The 27887-nt window shown below is 40.6% G+C and overlaps 1 protein-coding gene across 7 annotated transcripts; it reads left to right on the forward strand.

Moving 5' to 3' along the window:
• Positions 1-121: 121 nt before the first annotated feature.
• Positions 122-26749, forward strand: trak1a (trafficking protein, kinesin binding 1a). Of its 7 annotated transcripts, XM_028424760.1 has the most exons (17): positions 3900-4206; positions 8258-8452; positions 17393-17469; positions 18635-18751; positions 18883-18983; positions 19141-19249; positions 19483-19561; positions 19678-19808; positions 19917-19991; positions 20453-20590; positions 20726-20802; positions 20912-21142; positions 21288-21616; positions 23250-23711; positions 24675-24777; positions 24993-25094; positions 25581-25718. In XM_028424760.1, the coding sequence occupies exons 1-16, from the start codon at positions 4203-4205 to the stop codon at positions 25063-25065; spliced, it is 2301 nt and encodes a 766-aa protein (XP_028280561.1). In that variant the 5' UTR covers positions 3900-4202; the 3' UTR covers positions 25066-25094; positions 25581-25718. The 7 variants fall into 7 exon arrangements, 6 of the variants coding, with proteins under 6 accessions (XP_028280557.1, XP_028280556.1, XP_028280561.1 ...); XM_028424756.1 differs by lacking the exons at positions 3900-4206; positions 24993-25094 and adding an exon at positions 122-343 and having other exon boundaries at positions 25581-26749; XM_028424755.1 differs by lacking the exon at positions 24993-25094 and having other exon boundaries at positions 3898-4206; positions 25581-26749.
• The last annotated feature ends 1138 nt before the right edge of the window (positions 26750-27887 follow it).

Raw genomic sequence — 27887 nt, forward strand, 5'->3', positions numbered from 1 at the left:
CCTGTGCCAAGTTTGTCCTCTCCAGCTAAATAATGCAATCAAGACAGATTTAATTTGGCTCTGCTCCAGTGGGTCCAACTTCTGTCGATGGCTGATCCTGTTTTATGTGGGTAACCACTCAGCGCCAAGCTGGACCCGAGGACTCAGACTCCACATACCTGTTCCTGCTCCTCTGCCCCAACCCCTAAATTGTGTTCTGAACATACACAATCAGCTCAGGAACCCAGGCTCCAATTAGCCATTGAGGAAGAGGAGGAGGAGGAAGAATATGTCAGTGAGGCAAGTCTGCCAGCTGTACTGCAGAAGTTTACAGCCGTCTACAGAGATGTTGAGACCATTACTGGTAATGTTGCATGCATATCCTATTATTATTATCCACAAAATTGGCTTTACAGTATTTAAAAAAAAACTCTTCTTTAAAAGTTTCTTGTCTCTACAAAAGAATGCATTCATCTATACTGTATTACATTAGTTATGGTGGGTAAGTGTGATGTCTGTGGAGCTGTGAGAAACTGTCCCTCTCTGTGACCCTTTTCTAATGTCACATCCTGTCAGTAAATCAGCTCCAGGGGACCTCAGCTCTGTGTACAAGTCAGTATGTGAAACAGAAGAGCTCCCTGTGGACTGTTCCTGCCAGTCCTTCCACTCATCTCCTCTTCGTTCTGTTTTCTCACATAGAACAAAGAGACATTAATGTTTTTCGCTTGTCAGAATTTAGCTGTGCAGTGGCCCTTTACTGTCTGAACAAGCCTCTCTGGGCCAAGCGCCCACCAGACGGTTTGAACTGAAGTGATATTATCTCTGGCTTTTGTTTCAGTGCTCTCTCATGCAGCAGTCTAGATTGGCCCAACCAGAAAACAAAAAACTGGTGACAGACAAATGATAGTGCCAGTATACAGCCTTTACATCAAGTGATGAGTGCAGCACAACTCCTCTGTCTTTTGTGATAAAACTCTAAAAGAACTCTGAAGCTGCTGACACACTCAAAAAGAAGCTTGAGGAACAGAAGGACCAAATAAATTCTGGTCAAAGTATGTATAGTCATATATCACCAGACCATAGAATCAGTTCAGCTGTGATTTTCACTGTGCCACTTTTTAATACAAACAAACTACAGGAAAAGCCCTCCCAAGGACACACCTTTCCAGACTGAAGCATGATCTCAGTTCCTTCTATTATTTGTAGCAGCAATGTCCCTTCATTTTCTTTCTAATAACAGCCACAGAGAAAAAGAGATTAATAAATATGTGATATATATGGGTTTCTCTTTGTTAACATTCAGACCTATCCATATGCTTTTTTTGTTCCTAGATACTTCCCCGTCTAGAAATTGGGCCTATTCCAGGGTATATTTTGAAAAACACATGCTACACTGTGTAGAGGGGCCATTCACAGAACCATTCAAAGCTAACAGACAGTTAAGGATTGTCAGTTCAACAGCTTAAAGAAACCAGAAGTCATTTTGCTCAGCTGAAGATTACACATAATGGCACACCTGCAAAGCTAGTACTACTTACTCACAGTAGTATCACTGCTCCAGCACGGTCTGCACGCTTTAAACTGTAAAGACATCTTGGATGCTTGCTGCTTAGTTAACACAAATAGTTTTGTGAATCTGAATGACAACCCAGGGCTTCAGTGTCCATAAATACTAGAGCACCTATAAGAAAATCTATGGCTGAATGCTGTGTGCAGATTTGTATGGTCAATAAATCAGTGTATTAATGGTTGAACGTGCCTTACCATCAGTACCTGATGGTTTGCATGCTATACAGTCAGTAATGATTGCTCTAAAGAGATGCACTTCAAGGGATGCTGTAATACGTGAAGTTACGTGTACATTCAGGGGCAGGGCAACTGAGGTCAGGTTAGTGCTGCCATCTGCTGGTAAATTGGACATTTAAAAAAAAAAAAGATTATGTTCCTGTGCAACTATTTTGGATGTGTAGTCTTTATATTTCTTCCCTTTTCTTTTACTGACTGTTATTATGTCTGCATCTCTACCTATCTTATTACATATATTTGAGAGAGAGACAGAGAGAGGGGGGGAGTTTGTGTGGGAGAGTGTATAATTTCACTAAGTCTAGAGGATGAATGAACACAATGAGCTGAATAGAGCAGCTCTCTGCCGTGTTGAAGTCCCTGGGGGTGAGGTTAATTCTCCATGGTTACCAGCCAGCAGTGATGTAAAAAGTTGAGTAACAGTGAAATTATGGGATGCTTGTTAAGGAGGGGAGAGCCGGGAACAAGTTGGCAGACATGAATGAGACAGAGGACAGAACTTGAGTAAGACACACACAAAGTTATGTAAGTGGACAAATGGAGAGCTGAACTGCTGAGTATGCTCCCTGAGCCTGATCCAATCACAGCATGCAAAGACATCCATTGTGCTGCAATGTTTAGAAGATCTTTTTCCCTGTTTGGATGATCACATGCAAAGTAGAGACGGGGATTAAAAACAGGGGAGTGAAACCATGATGATGCTGTGCCACCTCTATGAAGTGCAGCTCAGTTGCATTATTGCACCCAGCCCATCATTGTGGTCAACTTTAGTTGAGCGGAAAATTTAAACTATAGTGGTGTGAATACTGCACACACTTGTCACTGTACAGAGGACAGGGTTGTATATCGCATTAGAATTTGCTTGTTTTAGTTTAGTTCTAGTTTCAAAATCAGGATGATTCTTGCAACAAGTTGCATTACTTTGGGCTCAAAATAATTTAATCTGGTCTTCTGGTAATTGCTTTTATATAAGCTGAATACCTGCACATACACTTGCACATTTACTGGAGCCAGATTTACAGTGTTGGCAACATTTGATAACCTTGATACAACCTCCTGCATGTGTCCTGCCAATGATATCTGACCACATTGATGTACTCTCTTGTATTTTATGTGTGCACACTCCGTGACCAGCAGCCACTTGTACTGCAGTCTAATTTTAGGCAGGCCTGTATTGCAAAAATTGCAAATTTAATGGAAAATAGTGTAAGTTAATTGTAATTTGCTCTAATTATGTGTATACTGCACAATTAACGTTTGATGTAAATGGCTTTATTAATGAAAAATGTGTCAAGAAAGACGTTTGCATCTGCTCTTTTCTAAATATTAGCTCTGATGGGATTTTAGTCAAATAAATAATAATGTAAGTATTTCTAGATTAAATTGCAAATACTGTACCTCAACTGTAGGCAACATCTGAGCACAATTCCCTTCTTAGTTGTTACAAAAATATTTCTGATATAAAACCGTGTATTTCTTTTCTGTGCCTAAACTACTTGTGAAACATTTTAATCAGTCAAATTAACAGGAAATTTAGTAACTTGTAAACTGATTACTGTAGCAAATAGAACACAAGTGTTCATATCAAGCTGCCAAAAGCTGGGATCTGTGGGATTATATGAAAACATTAAGATTTTTTTGTTAGCATTTTGGATTTATTCTGCTGTAGCTTTGCTGGTATTGCACAGGCTAAAATCTTTTTTGCTGACCTGTTGATCTGACAGTTTAACACTTGTTCTTGAATATAAACAGTTAGAAAAATCTCCTTTATGTTAAGTTATTGCTCCGCAGGCTCACTTTGTTTCTGTTCCTTCCAAGGTTAAAATAGCACCTTTAATGTATTTAGTGTCTGTCTCCCACACATTTGGTCTCACTATTCAAGAGTTTAATACAGGCGCTGGAAAAGTCCAAAGAGTAAGGCAGCAATAAGAGCCTGATGGTTCTTATATTGTTTATACAGAATCAGTGTGTGTGAAGTTCCCTCAGCTGGGAGAAAGAGTCCAGCTGGGTTTGTTGACTGTCAGAGAGAGAGAGAGAGAGAGAGAGTGGGTGGGGGGAGTGAGAGAGCAAGTGTGGGGCGGTCCATGAGGTTATCGTCATTGGCATGTCAGGCATGACAGACCAGTTTGGCTGTGGTCTCCTCTCCACTCCTCCCTCCCTTGCCTCTTTCTTCCTCTCTCTTTTCGTCTCTCGGACGCCAGTGCCGTCCTTTTAAAACTTTGAGCACCCACTCGCCTGTTCTTCGTGTTTCTCACCCTCCCAACACTATTTTGCTCTCTCTCTCTCTCTCTCTCTCTCTCTCTCCTCTCTCTCGATCCCTGTCCTCTGTGTGTTATTTCTTGCGACCTTGCCCTCCCTTGGATCAGTGGAAAATGTGATCGGGGGGCAGAAGAGTTGGTGGTTGTCGGGCTTCAGGCACCATGAGTGAGTATACTGTGTGAAAATGGTGTTCTGGCAGTTTCGGCTGGTCTCTAGCAAGGTTTTATGACGTGAACATCTGGATAGAGATTCACTCACTCTATCTTTTTGTCATTCCTTTGTTTGTGTGTTTGTTTCTCTTTCTGCTTGTCAGTTCTTGTCCTTGCCCTTTCAGACTTCTACAATTTATGTAGCCTTAAACCATTTTTACCAGGTCAATATTTGTATGTTTAAGCCTGAGTGTTGAATCTTTTATCAAGTTTGCAGCAAATTATCCTTTACAGAGATCATATTCTCAGTTAAAAGGTTGTAATGGCAGTCTTGTAGAAAGGTCAACTTCAGTCCCCGGGCAGTATAGCATTACTGTTTTGGTTAACAGAAGGTGGTCTTGGTGAACTTCAGGGGTGTTTCAGTGTTGTTAGCATTTCAAACATTTTGAAGGTTACATCCTGGGAATTTTGACATCTATACCATGTACAGCTAGTTTGAGTCCAGCTCACATGCTCTCTTCTGTGACCTAAAATAGGGTCTCAGTGTAGTGATACTACACTTAGTTACGCAGAAGCATACGTGCAATATTGGTGCTTGAGTGGATCAGCTGATAGAGGGGTAGTGGGACACTTCTACATAGCATCTGTACACTCTTGTTGACATCGATTATTTCTTTATTTTTGCTTTAGTTTGACAGACATTTGAGTGTCTATATGTCTCCCTGCCTGTAGAAATGACAGTGTGTTTATTCCTCATACTGATAGGTTTGTTACATTTGAACTTGCCCTGGTAGCTACTAGCTGATACTAATGTTGGCATGTCCCTGCAGCATGCGTTCTTTGTGCCTCCAGTCTATATTTACATATTGGACTTGAACGTCTCCTGGTCATATATTAATGTTAACGCTGACAATTAGAATTTGGGTTACCAGGTGTTTTAATACAATGGCAGTTAAAACGATCCTGCTACATGTTAATGGTGCATAATAAAGTAATATTCAAATGTTATTACAGACAGCACTACAACAGAAACACACACAATTTCTACTGTCCCCACTGACCTTTTGTCAGCACGTGGTACATGCTATTATTGTCCTCAAGCATGTCCTTTCTGTACTCATTGGCCATACATACTTCCTGTCAGTCAATAAATCAAATATTGAGCAGGGCTCTAGACTAACTTTTTGCACTGGTTGCACCGGTGCGCCTAACCTTTTTTTCTTGGGTGCACCGGCACACAAGTTAGGTGCACCGCATCACACAGCAGTTTGTTTTTTAAATGCTGTCCATATATTTTATGGCCTTTAGGGCCTTAACTTGACACCTATCTTAATGCAGAAGTTTTTTTCATCTTCTCTCATCATCTGCAGCTACATCCACTGTTTACCTGATGGGCCTCGCAGGGCTATAGCCAAAGTTTTAGAAATACTGAGGTCCAAAAATTGATGTCTAGGAAATATGAACAGGCTTAATAATCACATATCATCCTAAACTGACTTTGGACCTTGTTTAATGAACACAGGTAAATAAAAATAAATAAATACATGTACCGATAGTACTTATTCAAATTATGGACAAACTAGCCAACAAGTCTGCCTGTCAGAAATCCATAATGAAGATTCAAAGTTACAGCACTCTTCATTTCCCTGTTTGCGTTCTCTCTGTATTTTCTGGCTGTCGCTCCTCACTTATCTATCTGGCAATGGGAATTAAAAATTATTTAAATTATATACACCTTTATTTATTTAATAGTTGTGATTGAGAGATATATTTTGTTTTCTTCAACACGTTTCTATTGCAGCTACAGTATCTCTTTCTCTCATCTTCCTCACCTCTCTTCCTCTCTTTCTAAAGCTGAGCTCCAGCTGACAGACTCTTCATTCTGTCTGTTACAGTTTAGCTGTATGCAGACATCATCCTGGCAGACAATGGTCCACTGTAGCAGGATAATAACAATACTTTTTAAATGGGCGTTCGTCATGTAACCATGTTCTATAACTCCTTAAAACCAGCTGACTGCTGTCAGTCAGAGTGACTCAGCCTTCATGGATGAACCTCACAGGTCAGATGATACTGTCCTCAGACCTGCTGTTCAGTCTGTTATGATGCTACGAGCACGTCACGCCCCCCTTCTTCGAACATTACCGGCTCGTTATCATCACTCATTCAGGTCAACAGCAAATTAGCAAAACCCGCATAGTAGCAACAACTCTTCTTCCTCCGCACATGTTCACTTAAACTGCGGTTTCTGCAGAGAAACGTCTTTAAACCCTGTCTGTCTGTGTGTGCGCGCGCTGCGCGCTACAGTGAGAGGGCCGCATGAGTTCTGCACACACGTTTTAAAAAGTCCGGGCCGAAACGGACTTTGTTCTCGTCACCTCGGTAACATGAACAGATCTCTCTGTTCTCGTGCAGTATGGAACAAGCTTTAGCACACAGCATCCGCTCTGCGCAGCATATGTCCGCGTTCTTCTTCTGGATTTTCGGTCTCTGCTGACCGCAGCAGACACGTTTTCAAAGATACACACACGGAGGTCCCGCCCTTCACCGTCTCTGATTGGTTGAGACCACGATATGGGCCTGTTGTGTGTCTGTTGTTGGAGACTTTTGAGAGTCGCGGAGAATGTATCTCCCTCTTACAGCTGGTCGTACCAGTGCGACCTCTGATATTTTTTGGTTGCACCTTTGAGAAATTGGGTCGCATGTGCGCCCAAAATGGTCGCACTCTAGAGCCCTGTTGAGATAATGAATATCACTCTCAGGTATTTGTGTTTATATGAGGAATTGCCCCTAAAAACTGCTGTTTGGTAATAAAAACTACACTATACTCTTCTAAGCAGGCACAAATGCACAAAAATCCAGCTAACGGTATACTACTCATTCTTATCTGACAGTTTTGGTACTTATTTCTGTGTTGAATCTTTACTGGCTATGTCTGCTAAATGATTCACCAGCTGCTGCTGCTGCTGCTGTATGTGTGTGTTTCCCTTTCTCAGCACAGTCAGTCATTCAGTCTGGATTAGCAAACTGTAAGAGAGGTCATTGTTAGGGAGACACAGACAGACAGACAGTGGAGCAATGGGCGGAGAAACAAAGAACATTATTTTTACTGTATGTTCATTCTTATCCATGTCTGCACTGATTCTGTAGATAGAGGAACTTCTCTGCTGTGTAGGAAAAGAGGCTAAAACCTACATTTTGTCTGTAAACAGAGAATGGATGGCCTTTTTAACAGCACTCTGTTCTGTGTGAACAGTGAGGCACATAGCTGAAAGCTTGGGTAAGGTTATTTGTGTTTGCACAGCAACATTCTAAGTAAAATAAGTTTAAATTAGTTGGGTTGCAACAGAATGCTGCTGTTGAGGTTTGTAGACTGGTTTTTCTACCTCGTTTTTAATATGACATATTTACTACACAAGAAGAAAATTAGCAGAAGCTAAATGTTTGATTGCTGCTTTATTACTGTACTGCTCTGATGATATTTAGAACCATACATATGATTAAGATTTGAGAGATGTATATTTATTTCTGTTTATACAGGTCAGGTCTATAGTAAGCGGGGCGGCCCTGGAAATGACAATATGTATGGAATGTTATAAATACAGATACAGATGGGTGAATACAGTGCAGTGAGAGTTTGTTTTGTATACTAAAGGGATAAAAAATATGTGTTGTTGACTTTGCCACAGAGTTGTATCACTATCTTTTTGTGTAATTATAGGTCTGTGTAATGTGGACAAGGAATGTAGTATGGCAAAGGGTAGCATATAAGACTGTAGATGCATAGGATTCTGGTTACATTGTACAGTTCCAACACACTGGATTTATATAACTGACACACATAGACTTAATAGTTGTTGAAAAGGTTACCAAGTAGAGTTCAGCTAGTTCCTCAAATGACCACTAGAGGGCAACATACACCTTCAGGTCCAGAAGACAGCGTTGATGTATTGTTAGGACATTGTAATAACAATTATTTCCTGTGTCCACTGCCACTATGCAATTCTTAAGTAAATATTACAAGACAAAATAACTCATTTGCATTATCTGTCTTTTTCTTTGTGAAGATGTGTGTAACAGTACTGATTTGCCGGAGCTTGAGATTATCAGCCTGTTGGAGGAACAACTGCCGGTCTACAAGCTGAGGGCCGACACCATCTTCGGCTATGACCAGGATGATTGGCTGCATACGCCACTCGTGGAGCCCGACTCTGCCCTCGACCTCACTACTGAACAGATAGAGGAGACCCTCAAATACTTTTGTAAGTTGATCTCACAGTTTTCATGCCTAAAACCAGCGTGTTTTTTATGCCAAATGCTAAAGAATGGATAGAAAATGTTATTTGTAGTTTTATTCTTAAAGTGTTGGCGAGTAACAGCCAGATTTAGGATTTATGCTGACCTTGATCAAACTAGAATCATTGGAGAGATGGCCATCTGTCCACCCTAGTGTAAGCAAGTGTTAGCAGGAGGTTTTCAAAACAAACATACCTAATGGGCCTCCCTCTCAGTCGGGTTAATGTTTTGCACTCAGGTTGTGTATTTATACGCGTGTCTGCTCTTGTCTTAGTTGGATAGGACATGCCTTGTGGATGTTGTCTACTCTATGCAGGCTGTAAATAGACCCTTACACACACACTTGCCCACAGCTGGGATCAAACACACACAAGCTCACAAAAACACGTGCAAACACTGCACACGATACACCATGGGAGTGCAAGTGGGTTTTTCTCTATCAATTATTCAGTTGTAATTCATGTCTACTTGAGTAATGACTAAGGGTAAAAACTGTTCTAAAAATAGAACAGACCCAACTGAGAAGTGAAACTTCACCTGCATACCCCATGCTGACAGGGTCACTTTGGCCTCAGCATTCATCACAGACAGACAGACTAACAGGCAACTACAAGGTCAAGTTACGTAAGTGACGTTTTTCCAAACAGTCAACATTGTTTTTGTGCTGAAATGCCAACTATGTTTTTACATAGATTTTCACAGTCATTCTCCTTAATACTGGAGGCATGTTGCTTCTCATTATTGGCTTAAACAGATGGCCAGGTACTGACACCCTGCAGGGTGTTGTTGTTCTCATCCTAGTCACAAAGCTTAATTTATAAGATATAGACTGATGCAGTGAAACCTATTAACACTGAGTCTCAGTCACATTTAAATTGTATCATCTAAATGGTTGTTGATTTGACCTGCTTTATAAAAAGGATAGGTCTGAGGAGATGATGACATGGAAGCAAATGCCCTGTCAAGAGTGACTCAATGTTATGATGACACAGCACCCACATGTCACTAAATAAAGTAGATGGAGTGTCTGATTGGTAGATTTTACTTCATACGAATCACAGCACGCTCAGCAATATAAAAAATAGTTAATGTGTAAGAATGAGAGCATTCACATATATAATGTGTAAGAAGGCCTGTGAATGTTTAGAGTGTTATAAAGACTATCATTATTATTTCCTAATCATAAATGCCACTATGAATTCTATTCTCATTCACACTGAATTTCATTTTATGTATCAACAAATATATTGTATGTATCACAAATGTACTAGTACAACATGTGTTTTGTGTAGCAGTATATCTAACGGTGATGCTGATGCAACACTGCATTACGCAAGAACTGTTATGTGACCACTATGACTCATAAGCATTAAAGTATATGCAAGTCAACCTTTTATACAATACACTTGTATCTTCTCACAGCATTGGTCTATATTAGCACATCCGGGATGGATGATATTGCTAATATAGTTACTGAATAGACCCTATATGGATTTTTGCTGATGCTCTGAACAGCTTTTTTTTTGCTTTCATGCCCTTCTCCATGATAATTACATGACTAATCCCTGAACACCCGTTGTGTTCATTCATTTTGGGCTGGCCACGTCACCTTCACCAGCACTACACTGCTTTTCTTCCTGTTAACGGCTTCTACACGCTGCTCAGCTGTAGGCCTTGGAGTCAGAGCCTGTTACTATAGCAACTACAAAGAAGGACAAAGTAGAGGAGAGGAGGGAGAAATGCTGACATGCCAATGGTAGGCGGGAGCAATCAGCTGATATCTGTTCCTCTCATTGGCTGTAGACACCCTGTAAGACCACCCATTCCATGATGTCATCATTATCATCATTTCTGCTGCAAAACCCGTGACTGGTGCTGCTGCTTGCTCTCTCACTCTCTGTATCTGTGTTTATTGAGTCATTGTTAGAGATGCGGTGGTTCATGTGTAGAGCTAGTGCTGTCAGTGAGCAAGGACTGTCACAAAACAGAAGAGCAGGTTATAGTATGACCCCATGAGGACAACGATTGGAGGAGGACAGACTCCCCAGGAGAAGAAGATAAACTGTACATGGATGCGGGCACAGTATAAAGGGATCTGACTGATTTGCTGAAGTGACTGAGGATAAGGAGTTCACGGAAAGAAAAGAACACATGGGGAGAGACATAGAGAAAGAGAAGATGGCAGATTTGCTGAAATAGTGAAGAATTTCTGTTGGACTAAAACACAATAAAGTGACATTGTTTTTTTCCCTGCTGACAACTGATGACGCAAATAATGGTTCTTAAGGATGACAGTCAGAAATGGCACGAGCAACACAAATGCAGCATAATACACGATGTGATGAGAAAAGGCAGACTGCACCAGTAAGCATGCTGTGATAGCTGAACTTGGTACTAACTGAACAACAGACTTATAAGCAACTAACTAGAGCTCAGCAGCAACTTGTTATCTGTGACCATGCTGGGACACTGGATTTGCCAGAGATGCGACAGCTAAGTATGCAGGAACGTTGGAACCTATACAGCTGTCTGTCAGAGCAGTGAGGATGAAGAGACGAGGCCTGACCAAAGGCCAGAGGTTTGTCAAGGCAGACTACTATGAACTGGACTGGTACTATGAAGAGAGTACTGATGGTAAGAGCCTGCTACAGTACCGGTTTATGTCATGTAGTTGTTGAAGGACAAACACTAGAGTGGTGTTAAGAATCATGCTACCTATTGCCACTGACAGAGTAAGAGAGCTGTGTAGTGCATGTGTAAGGTAGATTATTTAATAGTATGAAATAATGTAATAATAAAACAGTGGAGGAAGTACTAACTAACGGGACAATCTATCAAAAACAATGATTTTGATTTTCTGTTGGCTTAAACTGAAGTGAATATACCTTATGGTTTGGCATTCTCACCACAGAAAATATCAAGGTGCAGTAAATGTTACAAAAAGGAAAAAACAAAAACAGCTACAGTAGACAGTGGCTGCTGGATACAGTAGGTGTTGTAACAGGTGCTGTGTGGCAGCTGAGACTGTGGTTTTCAAAATAGGGCCCAAGAGTAGGATGTGGGTGTAAGTATGGAAAGTGGGAATATTTTGGCAGCCAACACCAGCTACCTGGTTGTCAGAGGCACTGAAAAATCTGAATGTTATTGAAGCAACAGAGAATAAAATACAAAGGAATGCAAAGCTGTGACTTTAGTTATAGAATTCAGGCAGTGATTACATATATGCAACTGTTTCTTGCAGCAGCTTCAATATTTAAGCCGTGTTAGGTAATGATTCCACGGATTGATCCACAGCCAAGACATGTGGAGGACTGATGCCTGATCATGTGATAGGTGTGACTAACAGCAGGTTATAGCAGTCACTGCCTCTTCCTCCCTCCCACATCTGTCTCTTTTTTCTGTTCTCCTGATAATGCACCTGCTTACTTGATGTGTTATATGGCAGATCTTATAATATCCAGCTATTAATTGCAATAACTGCTTTCCATTTGGCTGATCAGAAGTGTAGATTAATGTGTATATGTTGATCGATTGGTTTGTCTTTTGAATGGGGGATAATAGTATGATCTGTGCAATATGCCTGGATGCTCTGTAGACATTGTTACATAACAGTTTGAGACGGCTCAGCACCTCCCCAGTGTGAGCTGCACTGCTTAAGTGTCTGCAGTATTATTTACCTCGAGCAGCTAGTCAGGGTTTGACTCCCATTCGTTGGTAATTTGACATTTTAGGAATAGTCACTGACAATAGGTCTTGATGTGATTGACACTGAAGCGATTAAATAGCAGACAAGAATGGGACATACGGTGTCTTTGATAAATTTCCTCATCAAGCATAGTGGCAGAAATAGAAACCAGCTGGTTTTATTCTGAGATGTGCAGGGGAGGGATGAGGAAGTAGGCTGGCTTATATTTAGCCCAATAATTTGCATGCCAGTCCAGGCCACTTGTGCAGATAGCAACAAGCCAAATATTATGTGTCAATTTTAGAAGCCTTCAAAACAAATGGCTGAATGGACAGAGGACAATGAGGGCAGGGAGCTAGTGCTGAGAAAAGGAGCAACTAACCTCTTCTAGTGGGAATCTGTGGGAAAGTTGTGGGCAACCAAATCAGTCTGAGACAATAAATTAATATTTGTAATTTAAATGTGCTTATTTCTACTTCTGAGATTTTGTATTTTAGAGACTCAACTCAGTCAAGCAGAATAGTTCACTGTCTGTAGATGTGGGAAGGTGCTATGACATAGTAAACTGTTCTAGCCAGTAGCAACATGTTACTGGGCTTTTAATAATTCTCTAAAACTTTTATGTCCTTGTGCAGTTTCCTCAAATCTGTGTCAACAGAAACTCAGCAGACATGTGCGATGGGAAACAGAGGGGTGGGGGTGCATGAGAATGAAGTGGTGTTTAGAGTGAATGTGACCAGAAAAGCGATGGGAAAGTGAAAACACTGAGAGGTGTTTGTGCAGAACTCCTTTGTTGCCCTCAGCACTGCATCTATAGGACCATTGAGTGGAGTTACTCAAGCTTGTAGGACGGTTCTAAGCTGGCATCAGTTTTCTAAACCAATTACAGTAATTATAACACTTGGCCAGTGTCCGATGAGGGCTGCTTTGAAGTTGTCATTTATGAAGGCTTGATCCTGCAGGTCTTAGTAGCTCAGTTTATAACGGACATGTTTCATTGACGTCCAGTATTTCTTCTCTAATGTGTTTATTGTTGTATATGAATCACAGGCTGGTAAGTAAACTGAAATATAGTCTGCTTTTTTAGGCATATTTGTTATCGGCATAACTTAGCTTTTCAAAGCACTTCCATTCCTATAGACTCCTGTGTCAAAAAAGCCACTTTTACAGTAGGAATTTACATCCTGGTAACCGCACGTAACACTGGTTCAAAAAAATGGTCAGTGACAACTGTAGGAGTGATTTGCTTTGTTTATAACTCACTTGTTTTATTTATATTAGGACTTTAAATTATGCACAATTATGGATGGACCGCTTTTACTGACATACATACTTACTGGCATATCAGTAAGTTTCCTGCCTACATGACTGCATGCCTAAGCTCCACTGACCCGCCACCTCTTTGTCTGCATTTGGAGTTTAGGCAGAGTTCATGCTGCCAACAAGGCAACGGTCAGAGCCTCTAGCCTCCCACATTGATTCAAAACAGAAGCCTTCAGAAACCTACAGATGACATCACAGACCTATCAGTGCTATAAACACAAATATCTACCAGGAATCCTGTCATTCCTTTTAAGTCTTTAGTGCTCATCATATTAGAATTACATTATAGCATTGTATTATCATTATTATTAATTACACAGTGTAATGAATAATTTTGTTTTTTTTTTAATATATTTTCCATGATAAGTCCTCAGGTGTGTGTATGTATTCTTGCTTATCCAATGAGTCCCATTTGATTACTGTCCATAAGTAAAACATTCACCTGTGAAGGTGTCTCTGTGTCAGGTTCCACCCTGTAAACAGGCAGCTGTCTGTTATTGTTTGCTCTGCCCTTATGTTACCATAGAGGCTGAACAGGAACGTACCAAGTCATTTTCACTTGAGGGGAACATTCCAAAGTGCCTTAAGTTCATAGGACTTTGCCTAACATAAAAAACAGGAGTCTCATTTAACATTAATAAACTCCTGTTGTTGCATGTTTGAACCATTGCAACTTCTTATAGGATAACTTGTATACCTAATAATGAAAAATATTTCAGGATTTAAATTCGTTTTTTGAAAAACCTAAAAAGGTAAAAGATTAAGTTCACATAGCTGCCAGTCTACCCTCTGTCTGTGGTGAGATGGAGTAGGCCATTCCCTGGCCAGTCACAGAGGAGAAGAGGAGGAGTCAGGCTCTCTGGGAGTCCCATTGAGCTTCCACAAGGGACAAATGATACACACACTTTTAGAAATTCATACAGCTGACACTACTTGGTACTTGACAGACACAGATACATACATGGGATTTGACAGCTATGCACAAAAGAGTGTTGAGAGTCGTATACTTCCAGAGGGAAACATATCCTCTCTTGCTCTCTCTCTGTGTCCTCTTTGGGACAAAGGCAGTGTTGGATGTTTACTTTCACATCTATGCACACACAGATTAGGGGATTGAGTTGTCAGTTAAAAGACATGCACACACAGAGGCAGGAGCCATGGCATTACACCTATGTTTACTGATTAAGCTGTAGCGCCTGGCTGACGATGGCAGTCTTTATGTCTGGCACTGAAGACGGGCTGGAATTCTCTAACCATCAAGATGAGGACAAGGAATATGTTTGTATTGCCGGTCATGAAAGCACAGAGCAGGAGGAAGGAGAAGAAGAAAAGGAGATGGAAGAGTATGTCTGTTTGTACAGTCATGGAAGGTCCAAACTGGAGGAGGAAGAAGAAATGGATGAAGAGCAACATGTTTTGCATGAAGGTAGTTGTGGTTATGTTTCTACTGTAGGTTGTGGTTGGTATGTACATTGGCTTTTTGGTGTGACTGTTTATTCTTGATTCCTTGCTCAGAAGAGGTCTTATTAGACTAGTGCAGTGATTAGTGGGTACCTGTGGGATGTGGCATCCTGCAGGTGCAGTCCTTCATTTGGTTTGTGTATTTAGTCTCGGCATAGCATGGCTCGGCTTCATGCTGGGCTGAGCTGTTTAAATATGGGTTTGTCTCTTTATTCAAGCTGTCCTTTAAATGTTATCTGTCACAGTCAGCATCTATGTAAAAACATAGTTGGCAATCAAGCACAAAACAATGTTGACTTGTCAGTCTTGTTTTTCTTCCTTAACATTAAGGTGTTTCATTTAGGTTTTTATTTAAGAGATGTTTGAAATGACTGATGGTCACAGAGCTAGAGGGACAGCTGCAGAAATATTCTTATATTCTTAAGGTACTACAATCTGATCAACTCAATCAACTCGATCAAATTGTTCTATTACAAAAAATAGGCCAAATTCTGTTAACAAGCAACTCCAGAGTGTTGCATAATGTATGTAATATACTTGGGACAGTGCATGGGATCAGATGTTACTGTGACATGAAAATGTTTTATAGTAGCAATTAAGATTGAGATAAACCAATGCAGGTCATATAAGGAAATGGCTTGTCACAATCAGTGACTTGTCCATTGTATAACATTAACAGTTGTGCACAGACTGTGTTTGGGGTATTGATTAGAATAACAATGTCACCTTTGTGCGCGTTGTCTTGGTGTTTGTTTCCTTGAACCTGTGTGTTGTGTGTTGCTCAGTACCAGTCAGGATTATTAGGCTCTGTGTACACCAGGCTCAGTCAGTATCCTTGTGGCAAAACACAGACAGAAAGACACTCAGATGGTCACCACATCAAAAAAAATGTCCTGAGGTGCTTATTTATAGTTCTCTTTATCTACAGGGGTGGAGCATTTTTAACATTACACCTGTTATTATCTAGATGCTGCTGAATAAGACTAAGAATATGACTGTTCCTCCCCTCCTCCTGGCGCTAAAAGGAGAAGATGGTGTATCTTCTGTTACATTCTCTTTGTATAGAATATTAAAAAACATGCTGATCACCTTCCAATATTAGGTTACCTCTTTTTACACAAGGTTACACCAGGTTTTTACACCAGGTTAGAGTTGACATGACTAACCTTCATCTTAAATGCACCTTTATGACCAAAGTGGATAAGGAAGGCAAATTAGTTTTATTGGTTTAACCATATTTGCTTGTTTCCCCTGAGCTGTTTGACCTGGGTGTGATGTTTCCATTGGGTAAAAAAAACCCAACATTATTTGATAAACAGCACTCTAACACACTATGGCAGGTAAACAGACTGCACCTTGTTCAATGTACAATCTCATAATAGGTCAGATAACAATCAAATACAAGAAAGCATTTAGTGTGTGCACACAAAGGTATGTATTGCCTGATGATCCTCGTGTTGATTTCTTTCCCTATGGTAACTGTGTGTGTTTTCTGACCTCAGAAAAAAGGCAGTGTATGTTTGTGTTTTTCTAGAGATGAAGTGGTTCAAACTGTGCATCACCCACAACACTTTGAGCCCCTGTTCATCAAACAAAAAGCCGCTCAGTGTCACTACATACTCATTCACCGTGCACTGGCTAGAAAAGCTTATTTAATAATGTATGATAATGATGGGAAATATTCTTAACTAACGTGAACCCAGCTGAGGCCTTGTGTGTATGTTTCCAGCAGCCATACACTGCCTGTCTGTGGATATGAAAATTTCTTGTTTGCATTAGCTGACAGTCTTTTTGCATTTGGGAGGCCTATGACTTAGCTATTGTGTATCCCGACATGACATGTACCCTTTAAACTAAAAATAAACTTGTCTGGAAAGTGTTCAGTTAAATTAGGGGGGATTTATTATATTATTTTCCCAGACAGTGAGAGATCACACGCTTATTCTATTCATCTGACCGTCATAAACGTGAATCTTGACACTATCAAAAACAGACTTTATCAACAGGGTTTTGTGTGAGGATGGAGGTAGACTGTATGGATGGGGTGTCCATAGACTGCACTGTGGGCTGCGTGTCAATCCAATACATACATGTTATGCATTAAACGGTGTCAGACAATATCAAATTTTTGCTTACACTAACTCATGCACTCCACCTCTTTTATATCTTTTAAGTTCAATTCAACACCTCCATTCAAATCCATCAGTTGCATCATTGGTTTTTGTCTGTCCATTTTAACATTTTAAAATTCAGCATGTAAAAAAGAATATTCTACCAGTTTAGAAGTACCGTAATAGTTTTTGCTGAATATACCTGTGAATATATCTGTTTAACACAAGAAACAATATATATCATCCTTATTGGGTGCACTGGCTGTTCAATCCTATTCAATTTGCATTAAGCCATAAAGATTCTTTTTCTTTCTCGGTCTCTGCAGTGTTGTGTGCCGACAGAGTGGGACAGATGACGAAGACCTACAGCGACATTGACGCCGTAACTCGACTGCTAGAAGAGGTAAGATCTCATAACACAGAGGATGGCAGTCGACTATCAAAGGAGCAAGCAGCAATATTGTACATCATCTGCCAATATGAAAACGTTCCCCCTGAATATAATTACACACAATCCTGCACCATGTGCAGGCAGACAAGCAGCAAGACACATTGGTCATCATGTGGCTGTTTTAGCCTAAACAGTGGTTGCTTTCTGAGGGTCACAACAAAAACAGTTGGGAATCCTAATACTTGATATTTAAATCTAATGGAACTGCTCAGTGACCAACAAAATGTGTTGAGTGTTAAATGAACCATGAAGTTCAGCAGTAAGCCATGCAGCTGTTGTCAAAACATGGAGGGCTCTGAATACGTGAACTATGTCAGCTGCTTTGTATTGTCCAGTAGCACACACAGTATTTGAGCAATCTTTCTACTTGCCATTCAAAGCAAAGTAAGCCTGTCAAATGTAATACACTTTCCATTAAATTCAGCTAATATCTCTTCAGTTCACACAGTAGTTGTTGTGGTATATGCAGCTTAAAGAGGCTCTGGTTGATCCACATAAGACCTAAAGCGCAGCAGTCACATAGAAAAGCTATAGAAAAAGGTTAAAGATAAGAGCAGGAAGGCAGTATTGGTCGGTATTGTTTTGTCCAGCTTAGTAATAGCTGATAGCATGAGCTGGTTCTTAGTGTTTGGGGGCTAAGGTCATTAAAGTAAGGGTGTGTTTGATTAAATTATCAGTCTTTTTCAGGAATGGCTTACTCCACCTTTAAAATAGTCATACTTATCATTACTGATTATACTCAGACCTGCTGGTGCATAGGACGTAATGAGCTTACTGATGGAGGTTTGCAATACTTTAGTGGATTTGCACTTGCTTACTTACTTACAAGTATTTGATATTGAATTTAAAATATTTTTTGCCTTTTGCTTGTTATTTGTAGCCTTCCTTAGCATTTAAATCTTATAACTTAATAATCCTGTTATAATTTGCTTACATGCAAATTTGAATGGGAGTCATTTTAGGTGAATAATTGAAATTTAATTTGAAACAATTTGTTAAGCATAGAGACCTCACAAAAGAAACTGTGCTTAATAAGAGCTGTATCAATCTCAATCTCAAAATTAAACTGTAAAACTCTGTCAGTTACATCTCTAAATAAAGCTGTGTCTTTGTGCAGAAAGAGCGTGACTTGGAGCTGGCAGCTCGTATCGGACAGTCACTGCTGAAGAAAAACAAAGCTCTAAGCGAGAGGAATGAACTACTGGAGGAACAAGTAGAGCACATACGAGAGGAGGTACACAGTCAGAGTATTTGTGGGCAGTTGTGTTAAAAGTTACCGGTGGTGAAACAAAATCACTGTCAGAGGGTTTGGAGCAGGGATAGTTTTGCCAGTTTCACCTAACTGTCCTGCTCTTACACATGCAGGTATCTCAGCTGCGTCATGACTTGTCCATGAAAGATGAACTGTTACAGTTTTACACCAGTGTTGCAGAGGAAAGTGAGGGGGAGTCTACCGTCTCCACACCGTAAATATCCTTTCATTCACCTTCTTTCACTGCTTTTTGATCAAATTCTTTGTTATTTAACAAAGTAGATATCAAAGCTGCCCATTTAAAACATGTTATAACATGAATTGTGTTGGTTTATATAAGTCTTATTTATGTCGTACCTGTGTGTGTGCAGCGTGCGCCCAAGTGAACCCAGTGTGTCAACTCCAACCTTCTTTCCTCTGGACTCCTTACAGAAGAAACTCAAAGATCTGGAGGAAGAAAACAAATCATTGCGATCAGAGGTACACATGCATGGGAGCTCCTACACATTTTAAATAAAGGACAGTCCAGCATGTAACATGCACCACTGACTAATTGATATGAAGTTTAATTAATTAAAAAATGAGTTATTCATGGTTTATTTTTATTAGAAACACTTGTTGTCTATGCGTGACCTGCTTTTTTATTTAAATAGTGAATTGTTAGGATGATGATGTGGACAGAGTGTAGCATTGATTAGTGTTTTTTTTTCCAGGCAAGTCATCTGGAGACAGAAACGATCTCCTACGAGGAGAAAGAGCAGCAACTTGTCAATGACTGTGTCAAAGAGCTACGTAAGTATTTGTAGTGATATTATGCTTTTCTTTTTAGTGATGCTCCTCTTCTGAAAAAGCAGTGAGTATTTTGGCAGCTTTCACTTTCTGTGCTGAACACCTGTTCTCATTCCCAGGTGATGCCAATGTGCAAATTTCCTCTCTGGCTGAGGAGCTGGCTAGGAAGTCTGAAGATGCCTCCAGACAGCAGGAGGAGATCACACACCTTCTCTCTCAGATAGTGGACCTCCAGAAGAAAGCCAAACTTGTATGAAATCATCTTATCTTTTTATAGAGTTTATACCCTTTTAGAGGGTATACTGTAGATGCAGTATTTTTCACACCTGCTCTTCTGTTTTGCCTGGTGTGTTTACAGTATGCTGTGGAGAATGAGGAGCTGACTCAGCATTTAGGTGCAGCCAAAGATGCCCAGAGACAACTCACTGCTGAGGTAAGGCGATCTGTGCCCTGCTAACCATGGACTCATTCCTGTAATATCTGCTGCAGCAGCTTCCAACGACAAAAATTAATAGTACCGAACAGACTGGATCACAACCGCTGTTTATTTTCTTATTTACAGTTTTGTGCTTTTGTTACTTATCTGATGTAAGGATTTTTTTAATGTTTACATATTATAACTATGGATGTGACATTTACTATTTTCCACTATTTTTTAAATTATCACTTATCCACACATACAGTGCAATGTTATGGCTCATATGAAACTCAGTGTGTACATGGCATCACACTTAAATATGTTGTTTGAGCTGTAAACTAAATAACATGACTACTGTAAGATGCACCTTAAAAAATATGCAGTAGCTGGAGCTGACCCCAGAACAAGGAGTTATATTTTAAACACCGTATTCCATCTTTTACACTTTGATTATTCTTTCCTTTCTCATTTTTCAGTTGCGGGAGTTGCAAGATAAGTATGCAGAGTGTATGGAGATGCTTCATGAAGCTCAGGAGGAACTCAAGAACCTGAGAAATAAAACTCTTCCACTCAGCACACCTAGACGTTTCCATTCCCTGGGTCTCTTTCCAATGGTGAGTTAAAGTGTTATATTTTGCAACAGTTTCTCAGCTTTCTGCTGCACAGAAGATAGTTGTTACATCACAGGACTATTTGTCAGTTTTGAAACATCTTCAAGGCCAAAGCAGTTTTACATTTTCCTTTTGCAGGACTCTCTGGCAGCAGAAATAGAAGGCACAATGAGGAAGGAACTTCAGATGGATGATCCAGATGTAGAAGAGCAGAGGTACAACCAATTTATAAACCTGACTGAAGACAGGTTAAAGACTGGATGAAATTTGTTCTAATGTAATAATATAATATTCATCTATAAGTTTCACCTGTTTTATCCGCAGACTGCACCCAAAGCGAGTTTTCCAGACAGTGAAAAACCTCAACCTGATGCGTCAGCAGCGCTCTTCTGCTGCCCCCTCCCCTCTCAACATCCCAGGCTCCAATCAGACTTCATGCTTCACCTCAGGGCGCTCCAGCAGGGTGGGCACGCCTCGCTGCAACTCCATTTATGGTGGTGAGACAGGAAGTGGGATCATCCTGGACAACAGGATCCTGGAGACTCCCGAGGATGGGTATGGACAATTAAACTAGTGACTGGCAAAATGGCAAAATGCTACTGCTGTGATAATTAATGGCTTGTTGTGACAATTTTCTAGTGTTAAATTTTATAAGGAAAGTTCTTCAATGAAATGCTTACAGCATCAACTCCCTCTCCAGGTCAGAGGACTCTAACAAGCGTCCTCCTGGCACTCCTGGTACCCCAGGCAGCAGGGACCTGGAGGCAGCCTTGCGGCGTCTCTCGCTCCGCCGTGACAACTACCTCTCCGAAAAACGCTTCTTTGAGGAGGAGAGGGAGAGAAAGCTGGCTTACCTGGCCAAAGAGGAGGAAAAAGGTGGTGGAGAGAGCAGTGGAGGCCCAGGGACCCCATCAGAGAGCTTGTTGTCGCTGTGCTCACATCCCTCCCTCGGAAGCATCTGGACGGGATATTCATTCACGTCACGGTCCTACCTGCCGGAGAAGCTCCAGATTGTAAAGCCGCTAGAAGGTGATTATTCTACTCAGAGCCACAAGTCGACAAGCCCTCCACGTAACAAAAAAGATAATCAAAATTCAACTGCTGAACAACTTATACATAATGAAATAGAGATTTTAAAGGAAAAACACAATCGACATGAAATGCAGAATCCAAACCATATTTTTCTAAATACTCCAAGAATTGACACCCTTTTTCATCAGAACCAAAACGAAACTCCTCAGAATGAATATCTAATTTTTCACAACCATGGCCAGCCCAAAATCTTCCTGAATGCCTCACCACATCCTAAAAATCTGTGGGGTAGCCCAAATTTGATGGAGCACAGCAGCCTGTCGAGCTCACAGCCCCTCAGAGCTCCACTGGCTTTAGCCACCGGCCTGCTGGAGGGTTTAGAACAACAGGAAGGCAGTATGAATCTACAGCACTCCTTTTATTTCAGACATACACAGCCACGCTGCTGGTTTGAAATATAGAATACCACACAGCCTGCTCAGTGCTGCCGTTTTGAAGCGTATAGCTAGTCAAAAAGGCATGTATGGCCCTTAACCTGTACGGTACATTTGCAGTGTCATCATCTCACATGCACTTCTTATATATGTTGATAAAGTTTCATAATGCCTTCTCCCTACTGGAATGATTGAGGATTATGTAGAGTTTTCAATTCATCTCTGACAAGTTATGGAAATTGATTTTGTTTAATTTTTTGTGGCACCACCTAGTGTTTAATGTTAAGAGTTACAGCGGCTTGCAGAGTAAGACTTTGAAACACGATACCTCAACACTAGGCAGAAAATAAAGGAGAAAAAAAACATAAACATATAACTTGTAAAGCGATTATTAGCTTTAAGCTTGATAAATGAATGTAAATATTTTATTTCAAGTCTGATGATGGTTGGCTAGGATATGAGATATAATGATGTCACTTCGCGTCTTCATTTCTTGGTATTTGAATGCCACCTGTCTGTATTCATATATTTCTAGTAACCTGTGCACTTTGAATGTCAACAGTCCAAAAAACAACAGGTTTGACAGTATTCTATTTTTTAACCATTACTAGAGAATGTATTGTCTTCCCCATTCACTCCTCTTTGTTGGCCTTCTACTCTTCATTTCATTCTTGTCTTTAAACAGTAAAAGAAGTAAAGTGCCACTTTACTTCTTTTACTGTTCCTTCAATCAATTCTTTGTTGTTGCCTTCTTGAATAAACTCTTACTAATCTTACTCCTTTTCTCTTATTCCTTTTGTGTTATGAGTTTTCATGCAGACATCTTGTAACATGTGTAAACAACCATTCATTAGACTTGAAATTAAACTTATTTACTGTTGTAAGGACAGAGGAGACACTGCTTCCTTTGGTGTAACAATATTTAGTCAATTAGTGATAGTGTAGGTGTGAGTGTAGGTGAGAGACATGTGCGACATGATTGTGGTACTGCCTGTGTGCCCCTTTACCTGCTTGTGAACTACATACTTAGAAAGCCAAATTTAAATGTTTTTTGTTCTCTCGGTATCAGAAATAGGGTTCACCAACCAAGGCATACTGTCATACAGACATGAGCATATAGCTCGAATTATCCTTTTACCAAACACAGGCAGCTAAACATAAATTAGTATAACATGGATATGTCCTGTTTTTCCCAGGGTCTGCTACACTTCATGCTTGGCAGCAATTAGCTCAACCCCACATGGGCGCCCTGCTGGATCATCGGCCTGGTGTGGTCACCAAGGGCTTTTGCACTTTACCACATGAGCAGGAACAGGAAGACAACTGGCAACTGGACCAACCAGAGGAGGACGAATTGTCATGCGATTCATTTACAGGACGGTTAGGAGAAAGCCCTTCTCCCATGGATGTGCCTCACTCTACCTCTACTCCCTCTGTCTGCTGCAACAAAAATGGCGAGGTTGATGAAAACAACCAATCAGAAACACCGAATGGAGCACTTTGGGGGGCTAGAGAACCACTTCAAGGAAATGATGGACATGTTGCAAGCATGCCCCTTCCCCTCTGCAGCCCCTCCCTTTCTTCTTCCGACATAAATGGGCACGTGGATTTTAAGGAGCTCCAAGCCTTACAGCCGACTACTGTGGACCGCATGCCTGGTGAGGGAGCATCTTAGCTGGGGTCACAGCACTTCATCCACAACACTGGAGCATGGGAATAGAAAGGGAGGAGGGTGAAGAGGAGGGGAGGGAGGGTTGAGGGACTGGGGAAGGCATTCACTGGACATTCCATAATCCCATTGTGATATACCTTCCTGCATGATCACTCTTACGTGTACACACCAGCACACCCACCCATCCCAGGAGCAGTCCATGTGTATACAGCCACCGAACCTCATCAAGTACAGTTTTGTTCTTCAATTTACATCTTTATAGTCTTCCTTCTGAGTTCCTACCTTTTTTCACTGCCACACTTCATTTTCACACTTCTGCAATGCCTGTCCTCTTGAACCAAATCAAATAATGTAACTCGGTATAATGTATTTAACAACACACCAAGAATGGTGATTATATGAACCAGTTATTTTAGTTCCATCTTTAAAATGTCAATGTAGCACTTAAACACACTGTTACAGAAATATCATGGCCATGGTCCAGTAATATTCACATACGTCCATGTGTCTGTATCATGTGTTATTGGTGCAGCTGTTCAAGTCACATGAACAAATGGCATACAGGGTTGAATAATAATAAGTGGAGCAAGGTCACCTTTGAACATACATGCGTTTCTCCACCTCAAGACATAATGATAAAGAATTGTTAATTTATTATTATAAATATATACATTATATGCACTTACTAGAGTCCAGATGGGAATGCATGCCAAGTAGTTTCACCTAAAAATGTCTATTTTAACTAATTCCTAGTGATAATATTTACCTTTTAATTTTGCTTTTCTTTAAAACTGTGTGAGTGTTTTCGCTTGGGGCTTGTACTATGATCATGGCTCTTTCTCCTATTTGTTCTACCTGATGTTTTTGCAGTGCAGTATTTGGTACATTTTGAGTCAGTACTAACAGCTTTTCCTTCCGTTTTCTTCCATCCTCTGCTTCTCTCCTCTAGTTCATTTTCCAGGAAAGTGTATGTCCCACACAAGCTCCACATACACTTTTACCACCTGCAGGATTCTCCACCCCTCAGATCAGCTGACCTCTGTATCCCCCAGGTAACCACACATCTCAGATACCCTAATGACAATAGAGGACTGTTGATTAGACTTTAAAGTGCCATTTATCTGCATCATATCAGAACTATGTATCAGCAAAGACCTACAGTAGTACGTTTATTTTCAGTGCAGGGAATATGTTTAGATGGCTTCTTTGATGCCACAGAACCTGGTTCATACTCTGTCACTTCCTGCTGATCTGATTTGCTTGACAGTTCATGTGATGAGGATGAAGAACTGGAGTTGTATCATATGGTTGTCATGGCTGAAATAGAGCAGACCCATTGAGTGCACCTACTGTAAACAGGTGCACATGGGTGAGGAGATGCATGGAAGTGCATTCCCCCAAAGACTGGGTGTGTGTAAACCAAAATAACATTGGGGTGTGTTTTAACTGTGTTCTCTGGCCAGACTTAGCAGTGATGTGTGAGTAACTTAATTTGATGCAAACACTGGCCGTGTTAGACTAAAATATCTTGTATTCAGTAATAAAAAGCTGCTTGCTTTGTTTACTCACAGAGCTGTTTGCCTCAAATGTTACCTGTAAATATGATCCTATGTCCATTCAACAGTGCTTGAGAACAACTCAACTCTACTACTACACAAACATTGTTCACTTAATGCAGCCAAATTTGGCTAAGACTACTCAAAACAGCTGCAAATTGTTTGCATGGCTATATTTTAAGTTGATGGTATTTATATAATTTTAACTTTGACTTGATGACTAATACCAGCACATTTCTGTGTCTGCCCTCATGCCATGTTTCACACTCTTATTCTTCTCTTTATTCTTTTATCTCTAGCCCAGCCACAGCGTCTTGTCAGAGCAGTGCTTGCATCGGCACACCTACCCTCCCTCCCTCTCCAGTACCCTTCTCAGCTCCACCCACACCTTCTTACACCCCCTCTTGCACCCCACGTCGTCTCTCCCTTTCCCTCTCCCTAGCCGAGTCCTCTACCAACCTTAGGGACTCCACTAAAACTACCAGCACCTCTCTAGGCCTAGTGCGCCTCCTGCTGGAACATGGGATTTCTGCCTCAGTGTACAACCCCTGCAGCTGGGACCGAGGACTGGATGTCTCAACGGTCGTGGGAGGTGTGCAGGGGCAGGGCGTCAAAGACAGACCAGGAGAGAGTGAAGTCAGACAGCTTCGAAAACGACCAGATTCCCTCTTCCTCGTTCAGCCCTCAACTCCACCCAGCTCCCCTCACTCCAAATCTGCCTGCTCCACTAGCACATGCCCCGTGTTTCAGTTCAGCCCTTCTAATGATGACCCTCCATATGATGCCTTCTTGGCTTCTAAACCTGCTCGTACCATTCTGAGGGAAGTACTGGGAGAGGCAGAGAGGGAACGAGGAGAACCAACAGATGATGACAGTCAAACAGAGATGACGAATCTGCGTCTTGTGGACAAGCTGAAACGTTTCCGCACCCTCTCCCCTCGTTCTGCTTCAGTTTCCTCTGGGGGATCTTTGTTAGCTCCCTTTGGCTCAACTGGACTGGGAAACAGCGCACTGAGTGGGGGACTTCCAGGTTTAAATGCAGGATTGAGGAGGAATCGAAGCTATCCTGCCATGGTGGGGGCCAGTATGGCTATGAAAGACCCAGGAGGGCCCCCCAGCACAGAAATACTCATACAACATACCATGCAAACCTCACATACACCACAAACAGCGCATATACAGGAAATAGTTAAAAAGAAAACAAATCACACACTGGTCACAAAGGCTATACGTATACCACAGACTCTACATGCACTGGAAACAGTCACGCCAGAGACGATTATACAAAGACACACCAGGCCCAGTGATGAATTGTGGGATTCAACAAGACACGAGCAATATAGCGATGATGAAACTGGGACATAATAGGCAAGATTCCAAATACTGACCAATAAATAATGCACATATGCACTCATATAGTTACTAACAACATCAAATACCATACATCAACACAGAGAAAAAAGAAATACAGAAATAACAAGTCCACCCACAGACTCACTAAAATGATGACTATTCTTTCTAAACATCATCAGTCTGATCAATGAAAACTGAATGACATGGTAAATAAACCAGGAGTGGCTGAAACTGTTACACTGTGGTATACTTGCATACTGTCAGGTCAGACTTAGGATGGAGTATGTTGCCTTCCTATGTATCATTGTAATTTTATTGTTTATGCAATATACTGTGTCATATAGTTGAATATATTAAAGGCCCAATCTGGTGTACTGCAGTTTTTTTTACTATAATCTTGTTTTAGTCTGGTTCTCTTTTTGAGCTATGAACATGTTCACTGTTGGTAAACATGTGCTGTACTGACCTGAATATAACTTTTTTTCCCATGTTATTTGTGAAGACATTAAACATTTCACAACACTAGATGTTATTTTACAGTGCTGTGTCATATCGTAAAGTACAAGTATAAAGAATTTAGTGGCATCTAGTGGTGAGGTTGCAGACTGTCACTAACTGAGTTAGTTATACAAATTGAGTTTGTATTCAATTATTTAGTTCATAAAACTCTATGTAAGTTAGGGCTTTTTTTATGAAACATCAACAATGAATACCATTTATGTAATAGATGCCACTGAATTTAATGCACTGGGCTTTCAATATGACTGAAAATGTTTGTTTTTTTCAGCACAATATTCTCCAGACCTTTATCAATGTCTATTAATAGTCAAAACAATGCATATGCAGTTTTTGGCCTAAACATTTTGAATTCATTGTCAATGAACATTTAGTGTTAACAAAATGACTTAAACATGATGAATACAAGATGCATTAAGAGCTGGCTCTGCCAAAGACAGTAAGTCAACCAAAGTTAGTCAAAAAGTCTAAAAATATATTCAGGCCATTATGGCATTTTTATTGGTGATGTTTGTAACATATTGCACTGGATTCAAATTAAGGTTCTAATAGCACTGCATTCAGTGACAATGGCTCTTAAGACTATTTTCTTACCAGCAACTATTCTGTAATTTGTATGTTAAGATATAATCCAGATTGGGGCTTTAATGTGTGCTTTTGCTGTGACTGAATGTTCTTATGTGCCTAAAGACAAACATACTGTATCTTTTTGAATATAGGTTAGCATCGGTTTTACT

This window comes from Parambassis ranga, chromosome 16 (assembly GCF_900634625.1).
Source record: "Parambassis ranga chromosome 16, fParRan2.1, whole genome shotgun sequence".
Taxonomy (NCBI): domain Eukaryota; kingdom Metazoa; phylum Chordata; class Actinopteri; family Ambassidae; genus Parambassis; species Parambassis ranga.